Source organism: Hemibagrus wyckioides, linkage group LG16, assembly GCF_019097595.1.
Source record: "Hemibagrus wyckioides isolate EC202008001 linkage group LG16, SWU_Hwy_1.0, whole genome shotgun sequence".
Classification (NCBI taxonomy): Eukaryota; Metazoa; Chordata; class Actinopteri; order Siluriformes; family Bagridae; genus Hemibagrus; species Hemibagrus wyckioides.
The window spans coordinates 13,606,703-13,622,889 of record NC_080725.1 but is presented as its reverse complement, the minus strand read 5'-3'; the positions used below and the strand labels follow the sequence as shown (position 1 = coordinate 13,622,889).

Here is a 16,187-nt window from a genome sequence, read left to right as displayed (position 1 = left end):
TGTTTGCAAATATTCCTTGCCGTAATGACTCTTTGACAGTTTAACATGGCCAGTCGATAGATTTCTCTCGCGTGGGAGAGTGGACTGAATGAATTGGCCCTGTTTAATTGGTGCTCGCAGCAGCAGAAACACTCGAGCGATACCCAACACTACCGTGGCTCAATGGCACCAAATTACTTTTCTCTCTGCCCTCTTGATACATGCGGCCCTTGGGACGTTTCCCGGACTTGATCGGTCTGTGGAGGTGAGGTGAAAGAGGGAAGAGAAGAGAAAAATGGAGCAATTTCACAAAGTAAAAAAAAAAAAAACAAGAAGAGGAGGCGGCACTGAGGGGAAACGTGACCCATTTTCTAACGTACCTGCAGCTGCTTTGTGATGAGTTTGGTATCTAGCAGGAGGAGGTGGCAGAGAGGGATTAATCACAGTCATGCTGCACATAAGCGTCAGTAATTAGCCTTCTCTTCCAGCCAAATGAACTGCGAGAGCTTGCTTAACGAGATCGGATCACATCGTCTACAAGCAGGTCCCAACAGTCATATAACAAGTTGTGTCTGTGTGTGTGTGTGGGGGGGGGGGGATTTGTTGATGTTGTTGTCGAGGAATCCAATAGGCTTAACGTGGCTAAACATTTCATAAAGAATGCTGGCCGAATAAAATGATGTTAATGATGCTGTTATGATTGCAGATAAATATGCTTAATAGACACCACCTGATGATGTGAGATTGGAAAGAGGTAGCACTGGACCAAAATAAAGCCATTAACATGGTAAAATAGATCTATAGGAAAATCTGTTGCTGAAGTACCAGGGTGTGCATATAAAAGAAAATAATCAATATCAGAGTAAATGATAGAACAATGAATATCAACGCCAATGATAAATAATTGTTTATTTGTTAATAAATGACATTTTAACCATGAATGCTGTTTAACCATAAACCATTAACCATTAACATCCATAAAGTAAGTTCCTTTTCTTCTTTAAATGAGTAATCCAAAATAATCCACTGAAAAGAAAAGCACTTTTTCCATCAGAGACTCCTTCCATCCGTCATCATTTTTTATCTGTATATTTCTTTAAATGAACTGTTATTATTAATAATTTACATCTCTAGAGGTTTTTCTGAGAGCTGTACAGTTTGATAAACTGACACAAAGGTGCTAGAACTTGCTTGTTAAACCATTTTACGTTTCCAATATTTTATCCAGACTCCATGTGTTAGGTTTGTACATTTATATTGTATGGCTGGTAAACATTGTCCTTCACGGCCTTATTCACTCACCAGCTAAAAGAACCTTTCTAAACACACACAATACACACACGACCTTGTTATGCTGACTCGTAAGACACTAGACTACACAATATTTGTCATCCGATTGCAGATTATTTGTTTGTGATGAAAAGCATTGTGTACCAATCCTCTTGTCACATGCCTCGATTGAGGGGCACAATAATGGAGCTCAGAGGTGTCCTTGTGCGTGTGTGTGAGAGAGAGTGAGACTTCAGGGTATGTGTTTGCTGTGCGATTTAAAGACATTATCTAAAGCTAAAGCCTTGTGTCCGAGTCTTGTGAACAAACAATCTAAAATTCCAGTGAACATATTAATATATTTTTAAAAAATCAGATATTTAATTATGTTTGATCTGATTAACACGCCGCACAGCTTGTCAGCTGGTTATTGATCGAACCTGTCAATCATTGGGCGGCATAAAATTATGCAGATCCTCAGAGTTTCAGGTTCAAGTTCTATAAACTCCATCCAGTGAATGAGAGTTGATGAGAGAATTCAAAGGATCCGCTCAAGCACTCTTTACAAACATGGTGAGTAGAAAAGCATCTCAGCCTTATAGTCTACATTCTAAGAAATAAAGGAAGGGGAACGCTAAAAGGTTCTATGTAGGACCCTATGTAGAACAGCTTATATGACAAATCTACATGTTCCCTGTTCGGGGTCACCACAGCAGATCAATGAATTAAAATGAATTACTAATTGAATGAAAGATGAATTAATATCAGTGTTAGGCTTTCAGTTTTTTCACCTGGGAACTGTAGTTAGATTACAAAGGATTTTATAATTCTGGATTTCTGTACGAAAATGCAAGCTGGAAAAAAAGTCCGGAGTTGAAAATGTATTTGTCTGTGGATCCTAGGCAACAAACAGAAATGAGGGATAAGAAGGTTAAAAACCAGTAGCTAATAGACAGGACACATACAGTACAAAACACAATGTAGGAATGATTATGCCTCAGAATTGTTCAGAAGCACAACCACGGACAATCCTATAGAAGAAAAAGAAATTAGCCACCGGAGAAGCAGAAAAACAGGCAAAGCGAAGCAAAGCAAGGTACTACGCTTTCAGCTCAGAGTCTACATTCTTCAGTTCTCATCGAGTTCCTACCTGTTCTCATCTCACAGTGACACAACAGGAATAGCAGGGGAGTGTGTATGACACTGTATGACAGCTCACCCTCCTCTCCTCGTAATCCTACAGCTCCCTCTCAACCTCCAATGCCATAACGCTATTACACTGAGATTTTATAATTTCAATGCAGACACATCAAGCTAAATATGGTGTTTCTGAGAACTAGGCTTCTAAGATGTTGGTGCTTATGAAGTTTGGGTTCTCAATGAGTATGAAATAATGTGAATCCTGGAGGATAGCTGCCACCATGATGGGGCAATCTACAAGCTAGTAGCTGTCAGCGGAAATGAGCAGAGTTGCAGATGTGCCCGGTTCCATCGCTGCCTGGCCAACAAAGTATGACATTTGAGAAATGAGGACCAGCTGTTCCAAACTCTGTGGCGATTTATGGAAATTAAAGTTTAATGGTGTTTGCAAATGGGTAGTTAGATCACCTCCAGCTTGCATTTACATCACAAAAGGCTCTTTAACAAAAGAAAAATGGGGAAAGGAGTACAATATCCAGGCCTCAGGTCTGAACTACTCCAATTTTCTTTTCAGCCTGTCGTTGTTTGCTTTTTATCTAGACCAATCTACCACAGAGGAGGCAGTGTTCAGTCTGACATTAACAGAAGGCAGACAGGAGGCGAGGAGTGAGAGGATTGTTTGGCGAAAGCTGCAAATATTGGCTTGCTGCTCGCCTAAAAATGGAAAAAAAAAGTTTGCTTGCTGACAGTCTTTCCCAAAGCTGGCGTTCCAGCTCAACTCAGTGATTATCTCAGGAAGACAAGGAAGACAAGCAAGTAAGCAAATAACTCATTCGCTGGAAAATACCCCAAAGAATTTACATTTCTTATCATTAAAATTTATTTGGACAGAGTACCATATCTTGTTAAACAAATTCTTGCCCCAAGAATATTTCAGACAGTGTTGGAGATTTAGGTAGCTTCAACAAAGATAAGCATGTTTGTCAAGACTGAATCAGAATGAAATTCTGTCCAAAAAACCACCATTCTGATGTCTCTTTTAAACAAAGACATTTGAAAGACCAAGGTTTTCTCGGCATGATTTGCATAGAAGCTGAAGGTGATAATTGGGATCAAATTAGCCTGAGGTATCCCTGCTTTAGGAATCAATTACCTGCGTTGGCTCTTAACTTATTCATGAGCCAAGCATACATGATTACCCAAGTTACCTCTTGCTTGGAGGTTCAGGAGTCATATCACAATCAAGTGGGGGTGGGAAAACCTTGCTTGGGTTTACAAGACAAAGTGCTGCATTGCCACAACATGCCAACATGCCTCGTTAAATTACTTAGCTTAATATCTAGCTCAAACTGTCAATATGCAAAATCAAATGAGGAAGCAGTGGCCTTAGGACTGGTGTTTGCACAATCACTGTTGAAGACATTGTACACATGGTATAGAATACTAGAATAGGTTCCTTCCCCTGCAAGGGTCCAACCAGGCACTACAAATTCTGAGCTTTGCCTGTCAAGGATAAGAAAGACAAAGCAATTGGAGACTGTCTGGCTTTAGTTGCAGTCATGCTTCGCTGTCTTCGGTGAGAATGAAGTGACAGACTGCACTGGATCCTGACACCACCCATACATTAACTTCATTACCCTGGGAGAGCTTGGCTCACAGCTTTGTATGCAACTTTTCAGAAGTCTGTGCGGGATTAAATGTCAGGCTAATGGCTATGCCCAAGGAGAACCTGATGATTTGTCTCTTCTGCCAACGGAGCAGTGAAAAATAAATAAAACATAAGAAAGTTAAGAATAAAAACAAATGGTTGCCTGCTCATCTATAATTAATCATTTTAATGCACCTGCAATCACTGACATCTTCACTTCCTTCTAAGTAAGCAGCTTCAGATTGCTTGGCTGGAGCTTTGGTGCTCATGAGCCAGAATAATGATCTGATACCTCTGAAATCCATCATGGCTTTAACAAGCAGGTTGGATCAATAATGATAATTAGGCCTCGTTTTGCCTGCCTGGAGGTGGACATTTGCATTGGAATCTCATTGATTGATAATCACAGGAGATGGAAAACATAACTGAGGTCTTTTACTACAGCTGATTAGCCCTGATTTGAGAGGGTTTCAAGCTTATCTGATTCCAATGATTACTTAGCAGCTGCTTTGCAATTAGTACCAAAAACATTTGGTCTTTAAGAACACACTTTTCTCACTTTTAGGTGCTGGAGCACAGAATTACATGCCAATTTTATTGAGAATTGAGAACCTTTTCTACAAGGGTAGGCCAACCACTGTCCCTCTCTGCAAGTTAATAATACAAACACTGCAGCATGTCATAAGACTTTCCCATGTGAGAACTTAACAGAACAGCTTTACCTATGACTGTTACAAAAGTACTGCCACTGGAGACACCTTCCAGAAATAAACCTATACGTCCTTACAGAAAATGTCATCATATTGTATGGGTGATCATACTGACCTAGAACAGTGAGGCGAGCTGGTCGTGACCTGATGCCAGCCTGGATGCCCTGACACTCAAAGCTTCCATCATCAGCAAGCTCTGTCCTCTGGATCAGAAGATGGTACTCGCCTTTGCTGTGATCACCCACTACGTCGTAGCGTGGATAGCCTGGAAAACAAGGAGGTTTTTCATTAAACATAACCTGCTCATTAACCAACAAAAAAACTTCAATGAGGCAAGAGAATGCAAATGTACAACTCAGTCATTAATTTCCTTTTCGGTTTCCTGGGGGTGGGGGGATGGGGGGTGTCATGGTGGAAACAGGCTGAGATCAGAGGGTTTTCCCTGACTTCTCTATGTCTGGCTATAGATTAGGATTAAAGCTTCAGCTGAATCCACAGACATTGAGATAAATGTGGGGCATTAGCTGTTCAGGAGTCCTGAGTCTGCCCTGGAGGTCTCTGTCAAGAGGGACATTCCTGATACAGTTCTATCAGAATCTGACCGGGGTGTCTATGCAGGGAATTCAAACTATCTATACTGGCTCCTCTAATTTCTGATGAATCGTGGCTTTACTCCGAGTATATCCCACGTTGTTCAGCCCCTCAAAATTAAGACCACAGGAGCCTTATTTCAGCCACCTGCACCATTGGCCTGATTCTTTGAAACAACTTCCTGCTCTATTCTCTATGTCATATACCAGTGACGATCAACACTCCTGGAAGGTTAGGTTTTACCACAATAACAATTTAAACCCATATCAGGTCTATTTGATTAGTCATATTGTTGGATGGTAGCCATTGTGTATATTCAAGAGGTTGAAACATCAGGTTATAATTTAATTATAACACATTATTAACACCTGCATTGATAAAAGGTGAACTCATGGGAACTGGATACAATATGCAAAGGTTTTTTAATCTTCTGACAGAAAAAAAGACATTCAAATTAACATTTCAAATTAACAACCTTCACCCGTCAGTGGAATGTTTATTGAATGCATTGTGGAAAAAAGGTTAGTATAAAATTGTTTAGTATAAAAGTGTAATTATGAAAGCATAACGAATGAAAATAAAATGTAATGTTCAGCTTCGCTTAGCCGCTTGGCAAAGAATCCATGTGATACTTAATTCAATCTAAAAATTATTTTGTTTTTGTTTTTGTTATGTGTGTGTAAATCTTATTTGGGTGGGAGGCATGTCTGCTACTGTTAGTAAATGTGCTATTCCAATGATCCTCGGTTTATATTTGTCAAGCTAACAGTTTGTGACGAAGCAATCCAATCCGACACTTGACTGACTCTGGCCTCCATTAAGAGGTAAACCTCCACTACTACAAAGTCATCCAATCACCTACTAATGCAGACGTTTTCTTCGCTGAGGGCCTCAAAGGCAAACCGAGCTAAAGATGGTGGACTGCAGTATGGTGGTGCTAGCCCACTGATTCATGCTAATTCAGTGGAAATGAGCAGTAAGCACTCCTACATCCCATTAGCTTTACTGTTTCACTGATGGTCTCATCTAGAATCAATGTAGTTAACTTTTATCATTTGCTGTCCTGGGGCTCCATTCCGCTTAAAAATTACTGAAGCAGAACATCATCCTCTTCGACTAGGTCCCTATTATAGTCATTTTTCACTTTCCTTTTTAGGAACAGTCAGAGATAAAAATGCATGGATAAACCTCCAAAAAGTATTTCAGGTTAAGCGTTAGATCTACCGGCTTCTGGGATGAAGTATAATCAAAGTAAGAATAGATGAATAAGAAGAGGAGTTAAAAGAAGAAAGACGTCTGAGTGTCAGCATGATCAGTAGTTCAGCCCGTCTTCATTTCCAGGTGCTTGGTGAGTTGAGTTTAAGAATGTTGTGAATTTTTTAAGCATTTTATTTGAACAAAAATAAAAATAAAAATAAATGTTTGGTTAGAAACAACACAAACGTTAAAGAGAGAATAAGCCAAAATACTAAAACAATAACAGACAAATCAGTAGCTACAATAGCCAACACTATTTGTAACAAAAATAGTCCAAAAAACAGAAAACAAAAAAGTTCTGCTACTTAATAAATTTCTTAAATAAATAAATAAATGATGATGATTATTAACAACAACAACAACAACAACAACAACAACAATAATAATAATAATAATAATAATAATAATAATTGTATTTTTTTATTGAAATAGTTAATAACTCAAATGATGGTGATGCTAGAACAGTTTTACTAGTTTTACTAAGTTTGGTGTTGGGCTGTCAACTATCTCTCCTGCTTACTTCATGCACACAGCTCAAGGATAAATATATAGATAATGGCTATCTTGTGCTACGATGGGAAGGTCTCACATCAACCATATGTGATATACATTAAGATCATACACTAATTAATTTCTTTTCATCTATAACAATACACTTAACTAGATAACTGGCTTGTCACATGTTCTATTACACTACATTACCATTAGCTACTAATATCTAGGTCAGCTGACCAGAGCTTATAGTAAATCCGACTTTCCCACTAGGATGTTCCACATGAATAATCCGTCAAGTTGTAATTACGATCAGGAAAGTTTCCAAGTCCTACTTTCAGCATGGCAGAGAAGAGTAGAGTATCTGTACTTAATGACAGGTTGTCTTCATTATGTTTTTTGTTCATATCAGCATCTATTCTGTCTGTTTTTTTCCATCCATTATTTGACCATAAAAAAGTGCAAAATTCCAATATGGTCAACAAGCTATAGCTAACTGAGGGACTTCCAGAATGATGACATATGATAATAGGGACAAATCTGGTTTATCCTAACCAGATAGATAGATAGATAGATAAATAAATAAATAAATAAATAAATAAATAAATAAATAAAAGCTTCGGATCCCATGGTATCTTCTTTAAGGCAGTAATGAAGACTGAGGATTGAGGAATGAGAATGTTTTTTAAGCAGCCTACATTCTGCACAGTGCTAAAGATTTGGAAGCCCCTCCAGCTCGCCATTGATTGCTCACAGAAATGAAGAAGTGTTTATCCTGCGCAGCAGCTGCACAGGAGCGGTTATTGAGCAGCCCACGGTGTTTGGCTAAGCGTCGGATTTCAGCCCTCAGCACCTTTATAGTGCAATCCAATGAAACACCCACCTCAGGGGGGATGCCTTCATGGCTTAGAGTGAGGCAGAGAGAGTGAGTGGAATGGGACGAGCCGAGCCCTTAGAGGCTCAATTAAAGAACTCGGGCCATGACTAAACGCCGCCCAAGGTCGCTGCTAAAAAAGACAAATTTGCGGCAAAGCTAACGCAGCAGCTGACACTTATTCCATCATCCAGAGTGCGCCTTTAAATCAATAACACGCACAGCCAGGACAAGTTTCTCCCAGCCAGCAGATCATCAACAGACATGGTACAGCTAACAAAATGACTAGTCCATGACGATAAGGAAGTTTGTTGAATAGATTATGCTGTGTGCTGTGCTTCAGTCATTTTTATGATTTTTTCCAGTAGAGCCCTTAGAGGAGCTATGTTTAATGAAGGATTTATTATTTATTATTTATTTAATTAGAAAATTAAATAAAAAAAAAACAAACTTCACAATTATTTAGATAATGTATATTAAAACAAACAAAAACAAATAAATAAATACATACATACATACATACATAATTTTTGTAATTTGAACTGATTGACTTATACAAGTTTTAAAAGCCTTGTTCTCTGTTTTAAATTCAATTTAAATTGATTCAGTTTATTCAAAATTATTTTTAGATAATGTATAAATGTGTACAATTAATAATACAATATTTATATATATAAAAAACAAATAAATAAATAAACAAATAAATAAACAATCTTATTGACTTATACAAGATTTAAAAAAGCCTTGTTCTCTGGTTTAAATTCAAATAAATGTTATTTTATTTTTATATTAAATAAAATAAAATTGTATACTGATACTAGAACATATTTGCCACCAATCCAAGACACGCAGCAAACTATTTGTTGCTAAATTCATGTAAAAATCATTTACAATTTAACAAATCTAGTCTGATAATAATTCAGAAGTCCACGCCAACCTCACCTTGATCATGCCTATGTCAATAAACAATCCAAATTGTGAAAAAATGAAAGATACAGTGATCTATCTGGGAATGTTCTATTTTTTCCGTACTTCAGCGTTGCTCATTTTTCTTCTCTCCTTTTTCACTTCCACTTTCTTTGTGCTCGATTCTTTGTTCCTTTCTCTGTTGTCTTGTTATTTTATCTCAGTTTCCAACTACGTCTTTGCAACTCCTTCCAACTCCCCATAATGTGGGAGGCCACCAGGGTCAAAAAAGCCCTTTTTGTTTTTTAAAGAAAATATATTTCTGTTTGTGGTATAAAGGTGTGAGTGGGGAATTAGTAAAGCTTTGCAGTTTGTTAACTTTCAGAGCTTTCCTCTGTTCTTCCTAAATATTGTGGTTAAAAAGAGAAACTCTTGCTGTTGTTTACGTGTTCCGCTTGTCATAATTAAAAATGGGTCTCGTTGACCTGGATTGTACTTCACAGGTGCAGAAGTGATGTTCAGGACACATGTGCAAGCTCTTTGTGCCTTTATTTGGGTTACTGCATAAATTAAAATTACACTAGAAATGCAGATGTTGCTCACTTCAACAGCTAGAGAGGAAAATTCATAAGAAATTCATACTCTCAGAAACAAGCTGGAAACCTTGCTATAACGTACATTTAGTTACATAATACAATCATCAAGTAAACCTTTCCACATGGTACTAAAGGTACCAAAGGTGCACTTTTTATTTTCCAGTGTAATACTCTTTCCTCTTGAGTGCTCTTGTGCCCTTAAAGTGAAGCTTCTTTTTCTACCCTGATGGGCGTGGCCTCTTCAAGGATGACTCCACCCTGATGATGGCTCACTGAGAGGTTTATTGAGGTTAATAATGATGTAACTCATATGCTATGCAATTCAGGCTCAAACTCAGCACCCAAGTGAGAGCTAGGAAATCCGTTGTATCATCATCAACATCATCATCATCATCATCATTAAAACACCACAGGGAGTCTTTAGTAGAATTCCAGAGATGCAGTTCACACCTTACTAACACACTCTTTTTTAAATCAGCCAACAACAGCCATAGATTTTAGAGAAACTAACCTTATTACGGTTAAATATACAATGGTGCACAAAGCGTGTAATTAATTCTCTTTCATTTCACAGTTTGTTTAATACACCAAATAATCAAATGTCACATAAAAAAAACACAGAATATACAAATGGAATTTTTTAGAAACTAAAAAAAGTCAAATGTGCAATAAAATCTCTCTAGAAATCTCTCTAAAATCTCTTTAGCTTTCATACATTATTACATCATTTCATTTTACTTTTATTTTTTGCAAGCTGTTTTCTTCCTTAACTATATACACCATGATATTTGATTCTCTTGGAGACAAATTACATGTTACATAAAAACACTCATGTCACCGACCTGACATGTCTCGGTTCACCCCAAGAGCAAGGCCATCTTTGACCCACAGGACCATGCCGTGGTATCCGGTGATGGCACACGGTAGCGTCACAGGCTGCCCTGCAACCACAACCATGTCATGAGGCTGCTGAATGAACACGGCGCAGGATCCTGAGAGAGAGAAGAGGAAAAAAATAGCGGTATGAGCATTTCATGAGTTGAGCAGAGGATATAAGAAGAGCTCACACACACAAACACACACAGTCACACTCCAATTACAAAATATGAGCAAAGCAACACTTTTTTTCCTGTTTTTTCTGCAATCCACGTCACCGAACATTTTGAAAGCAGGAAACGACTCGAAAATTGTCACTTACAGATGCAGCCACTAGGGATGCAGCGTAACGTAATACGCCATATCTTCCGAAAACACAACACCGTCAGATCATCTCACAGCATAGAACTTAAGATGAGTTGTGAAATACTGAACCTGCTCTTTCAGGTAAACATTTGTGCAAGGTGGCAATTGCAGGTGTTAATCCCCTTCTACCCCAGCGTGCACCGTGTGTGTGTGAAGTGTTATCTCATTAAAGCAGAAAGGAGGGACAGCAAGCTTCTGCGCAGGAAACAGTAGAGAAGCGTTTGCTCTGTAAACACATTCTTTGCTGTTTCGGAACATCATATTGACATCTCAAGCAGACTTTGTCTCCTGTTTACCAGAGAGGCTCGTCCTTTCCCCTCTCAGCCTCTCTTCTTCCATTTTTTTTCCTGTCTTTAAAGTGAAAGCAGACAACTTTCTGTATTTTTGGTTCTCAGGGGATTCTTTTGGTAGAGTTTGTCTTAAATTCAATAAACTCTAGCCCTCATATTGCTTCTGAAGAATGTCCATGGGACGACGGTTATATTTTATTTAAGCAAATTTAACGTAAACGATTAAACCGGAGGAGCGTTTTACACAAGAAATACGGAGCTCATGAACATCCAGTTTGCTCAGGAGGAGAAAAAGTTCTTTGGCTACATTTCAGCGTTTCATACGAAGAGAATCGCTAACGTGAACCTCGACTGATCGTCTAATTGGCAACGAGAAACTTCTCTTACCCTTTGAACTGTCATTTAACTAGCGCATCTTTACCACGGTTTAGCTTATATAACAACCTGTCACTGTGTCTGCTAAAACATAAGCAGGGGTGTATGAGGACTTCTTCCAGAAAGCGGAGAAGATAAAGAAAGCCAGACGACAGAAAGAGACTCAGACGTCTCCGGGTTTATTTATAACCGCTGAAGATGATTCATTTTCATTCCTGCATTCAAGGCAAATTCACCAGTATTCAACAAGTGATATTTTAATTAAAAAAAATAAATAAATAAAGAATACCACTAACCCTCCAGATTTTTTCTCTTATTCTAACCTTAATTTGGGAATGTTCTTCCGTTTTAGTGCAAGGATGTAAGATGACATAATTAATGGCAAGGTTCATATTCTAGATAATTCCAATGCTAATGGTCAAGTTTCATACAGTTGAACATGAAGGTCATGTCCTTAGGAAATGATCAGGAAGCATCAGAACATCAATGGTGGACTAGTAAACATGATACTATATGATATTAGGGAATCCAAGATGATCCTCCTGGCTTGTTAGAGCTGCAGAAATTTTGTCAAGAGAATTTGTCAAAGCGAAAGATCAATACAAACAGAAGTTATGGCACATATGATGAAATACCGGATGATGGTGGCACCAGTCCAGGATCCTGCCAAAGAGCCACTGCAATCATGCCCTGGGGTGTTAATCCAGAGCGTTGATGCAGATCTGAGCTTCGAATGAAATTAATCACAGGGAAAGCAGGAACATCTCTGAGTTCTTCTCTCCCACTTTCATCTGCAGTCTTCCTCTTCCTTAAAAAGAGGCGGATTGGTGATTTCCCCTATAGTAACTGTGAGAAAGTCTTACAGTTACCTGAAAAAGTCTTCCTCACCTTAACCCAGTATTCCTGGGATATAGTCCATAAAAAAACCCTCTAGCTCAAAGTTGAAAAAAAAAAAACTCAGTAAATAACAAGAAATTTATTCATTAATGTCTATATTTTTATTGAATTTATAACTTATAATTGACTATAATAGTAAAGTAATCAACTAAAATAGTAAACTAATGAAAATAAAAAAAATAGATTATTTTTCACACATCACAGAGCTAAATCATGACTTAATCAAGGTGAGAATTGAATTTTTCTTCATAGCTCATGCATAAAAAATAATCAAAAAAAAGAAAGATGATTTACATAACAGTTCAACACAAAACCTCTGTCCTTTAGCCTTAAAATAACCAGGAAGCAAAAAATGTGTCTCTCAAATAAATGAACGTCCGCTTCTAGCAGGAGCTTCAACTGGATGGATGAACCACCTCGTTATGTCCTGACATTCTGCACACCACTTCCCTGTGGGTCCAAGTCAAATCTAAACAAATGAATTTTCTTATTGCATTCACAAAAGCCTCATTTCCTGCACCTGCACTTAACGATCGCTGATTTGCTCTTTGTATAGCGGCTGAAATTTTTAGGCTGGGAAAGTTTGCTAGTTTGTAGAAACAACATTATCACGACTCATCCGAGGATCTGAGGTGTGCTCTTTCCACAAATGAATTAATTAAGACAAATCCAAATACTCGTAAGGTAATCGCTTTGCTTAACACGTTTCATTTTCCAGGGATTTAAAGAGCGAGCATGAGGAGAATCATTACAGTGGGCTGATAAGGGAAATCGACTAGAGTGTCTCTGGGTGATGACGGGATAATTCCAGTAAAGACAGACATCTGCTCATCTGCTGTTTAGGTGTTAAAGCTTTAAAAAGAAGTCGAACAGAAAGACGCCTCGCTGGGGAAAAGAGGAACAAGACAACAAGACTAGCGAGCTGCTGCAAACTTGGTGCCATGTTTGGACTCCATCTGCTCATGTTACACAAGTCCATACTTGGCATGCTGATAATTAACTTCATGGCAATCAGACGCATCTTTCATGATAATTAAGATTAAGGATAAGAAATTGGAACTCAGCATGCAACTAAAGCCCCACCCACACTTACGAAAATAAATGTATCCTGTCCACATGAACAATGTGGGATTTATTCCTACTTTACCCTGATCATGTGATGAAAGATACATGATTTTGTCATTTAAAATCAACCGACCCAGTGTGAATTTTGTTCACTCATCGTGTGTCTGTCCTTTGCTCACTTGTCATCTTTTTGTCACTGTTCATCTTTTTCTGTTTTTTTTCTCTTCAATTTAGTCTTGAGCATTATCTCCATGGGCTTGAGCGTGTCCTTTAAACGTACACTTCAGTCTTTGTGGTCTCTTTGACTAGACCTGGGCTCTTAGGAGTAGGGGTGGGGTTGTGGGTAGGATTAGCAGGTTTGGGAATTAGGGTTAGATGTAGGTATAGGTTTGAGGGTAGAGGGTTAGATCCTGGAGTTGTAGGTAATGTTACGGTTAGGGGAAGGTTTGGGTTAAAGGGTAGAGTTTGGGTAGGGAAAAGTTTAGGGATGGGGTAGGGGCAGTTTATTTTGAGGGTAGGGTTAGGTTCAGGGTTCGGGGGTAGGGGAAGGTTTATTGTTGAAGATAGAGTTAGGTTTAGAGTTGGGGTAGGGGAAGGTTTGGGGATGGGAGTGGGGGGTAGGTATAGGTTTGAGGCTAGGGGTGTTTTAGGAGTCTATAGGGTTGGAAATAGTGTTATGGGTTATGGGTTGAGGGTAGTGTTAGGTTTATGGTTGAGGATAGGGTTAGGTTTAGGGTTGGGGTAGGTGATACGGTTAGGATTAAGATACGCTAAAGCGTCTTAGAAAAAAATTCGGCACATGCAAGACATCTGAAAAAACCTACAGACAAATACCACACAAAAAGTAATGGAAGACTTTCCTGTCCTGAAGCTTTCATTGTTATTAAACGCAGATGTCCAAAAGGAGCAAGATAGTGGATTCTCCATTAAAACCTGAGACGGAGCCAACTATTAATCACCCACAGAACACTGCAGTGAGCTGCACTGCGCTGGAGAAGCTGCTCCTTTTACTGTTTTTAATACAAGTTTTTTTTAATTACCATAATGCAATTCTTCAGCTAAACAGTAAAAAAATGTATTATTATTTTTTTTTTACCACAAGTAGCTCTTCAATTTTACTTTGTGTGTGTGTGACCTTGTTTGTTTGTCAGGCAGAATAACACATATCTCTATTTTATTGTATTGGGTTTTGAACTTCAATTCAAACTCCTGGACGGTTTTGTGTCAAGCTACCAATTTTCTATGATTTTTTTTTTAAATATCAATGGCAACTGATGAAATTTTTATTAAGTAAAAGCCACACAATGCAACGTGGACAAAAAACCCACTCTGCGAGTCTGAAAAAAGTCCTTTATTGCAGGCTCCTATTATCTTTGAAAAGTTCCAGCCATGATTTCCTGTAAATGTTTGAAAACATTTCCTCTGACTAAATGTTTTCCTGACCCTGAAACACTGTAAGAAAAAAAGAGAACACAACGTCTTGTTGTGTTGAAAGCTGTTGTGTTGTGTGCTACTATAAAAGACAAAGGTCTTTTTTTAGAAATGAAACAAAAAAATACAAAAAAAAAATACAGCGTGTTAATTAATGTTGTAAATCTGAAAGAAAAAAAATACTACAGAGTCTGATCTGAAAAACATGAAGTTAAGAAATTAAAAAAATAATTAAATCATCAATAACAGTTTGATGAAGCTGTCCCTAGTGTTTTATTCCTATGATAATGCAGCGATTCGCTATTTTCGTAAAACAATCATTTTCAAAAATCCCTGACCAATCAAAATGCACTAGAAGTAGAAGATAGGTACAGTATTCAGTGTAGGACTTCCTGAGAGAAGTTTCAGAGACAGAAAGACAGCGAAGTCCTTCACAACGCCCGACTCCTACGTGTTCATTGTTACTGACTGTGGCAGGATTCAGAGTTTGCTTTCTCGATAAACAATTCAGCAGCAAACACGAGCGAGTGAGGAAGCTGAGAGGTTCTGAGAGAAAAGAAACAGCGACTAAGCCACTAATGATCTCCGACTACAGTGCTGCGTGATTCTTATAGGATGATAAAATGGTGAAAATCTACGGTGGTCTCGCATGGAGAAAGATCTTTTGCTCAAGAATGATCCGAGAAAGTTTGTCTTCTGGAGACAAATCATTTATTAAGTGACAACACAGGGCACAAAAAAAGGAAGTGATTAACTCTCATATCGTTGACTCATATTCATGGCTTCTGTGCTCTTTGCTTGATGTTATTTAGTAAATTAGCCAAAACAGCAACAGTCAATTTGATCAATATTAGAAATATTCAAGACTCAAGGTACTGTTGTTTTTTCATTTGCAATCTTTTGTAATAGCCACACTATAATATTTCCCATCAGCCCTTATGATGGAGCTGGCAACACATGACTGATTTCATCATCATCTCCACTACACAGCCCTAATCTTGTTCAGGCGAATAGAACACATCCCTCCACACCAACAGCTTCTCTTCATCGACCACGAGCAGCCATGCTGCTGATTAGCTTTTATTTTTCCCGGTGACTCGTATTGAAGCTTGCGGACAAAAAGGTTCAATGGTCATCAGCTATTTGCTGTCATGCTGCTTCTACCTGAGGGCCGGGGCAACAATGACCTCATTTTCTACACCTGTGAAAGGTGTGAGCTCAGTGTAGTCCATACACAATTCAGAAAAAGAATCTAGAACCGAAAAAGTCTCCATTCAGATTGCCTGGAAGGTGTTGCATCATCATACTTGTTTGTGAGCTGTTATAGGAAGACAGTGTGGGGTGCCAATACTTTTACTTGGAGAATCTAATTAGATTTCCATACACCTCAAAAACAATCAGTGTGTTTATATATTGATAGATTAT

The 16,187-nt window shown here is 38.3% G+C and overlaps 1 protein-coding gene across 3 annotated transcripts in view; it reads right to left on the bottom strand.

Moving 5' to 3' along the window:
• The window catches only part of kirrel3a (kirre like nephrin family adhesion molecule 3a), a 99,016-nt gene that overhangs the window by 31,635 nt on the left and 51,194 nt on the right, over positions 1 to 16,187 (bottom strand). For all 3 annotated transcript variants that reach the window (XM_058411052.1, XM_058411051.1, XM_058411053.1), the window contains exons 2-3: positions 10,305 to 10,454; positions 4,862 to 5,011 (exon numbers count right to left, since the gene is read on the bottom strand). In XM_058411052.1, coding sequence (XP_058267035.1) covers positions 4,862 to 5,011; positions 10,305 to 10,454 — 300 coding nt within the window. The remainder of the gene's footprint in view (positions 1 to 4,861; positions 5,012 to 10,304; positions 10,455 to 16,187) is intronic.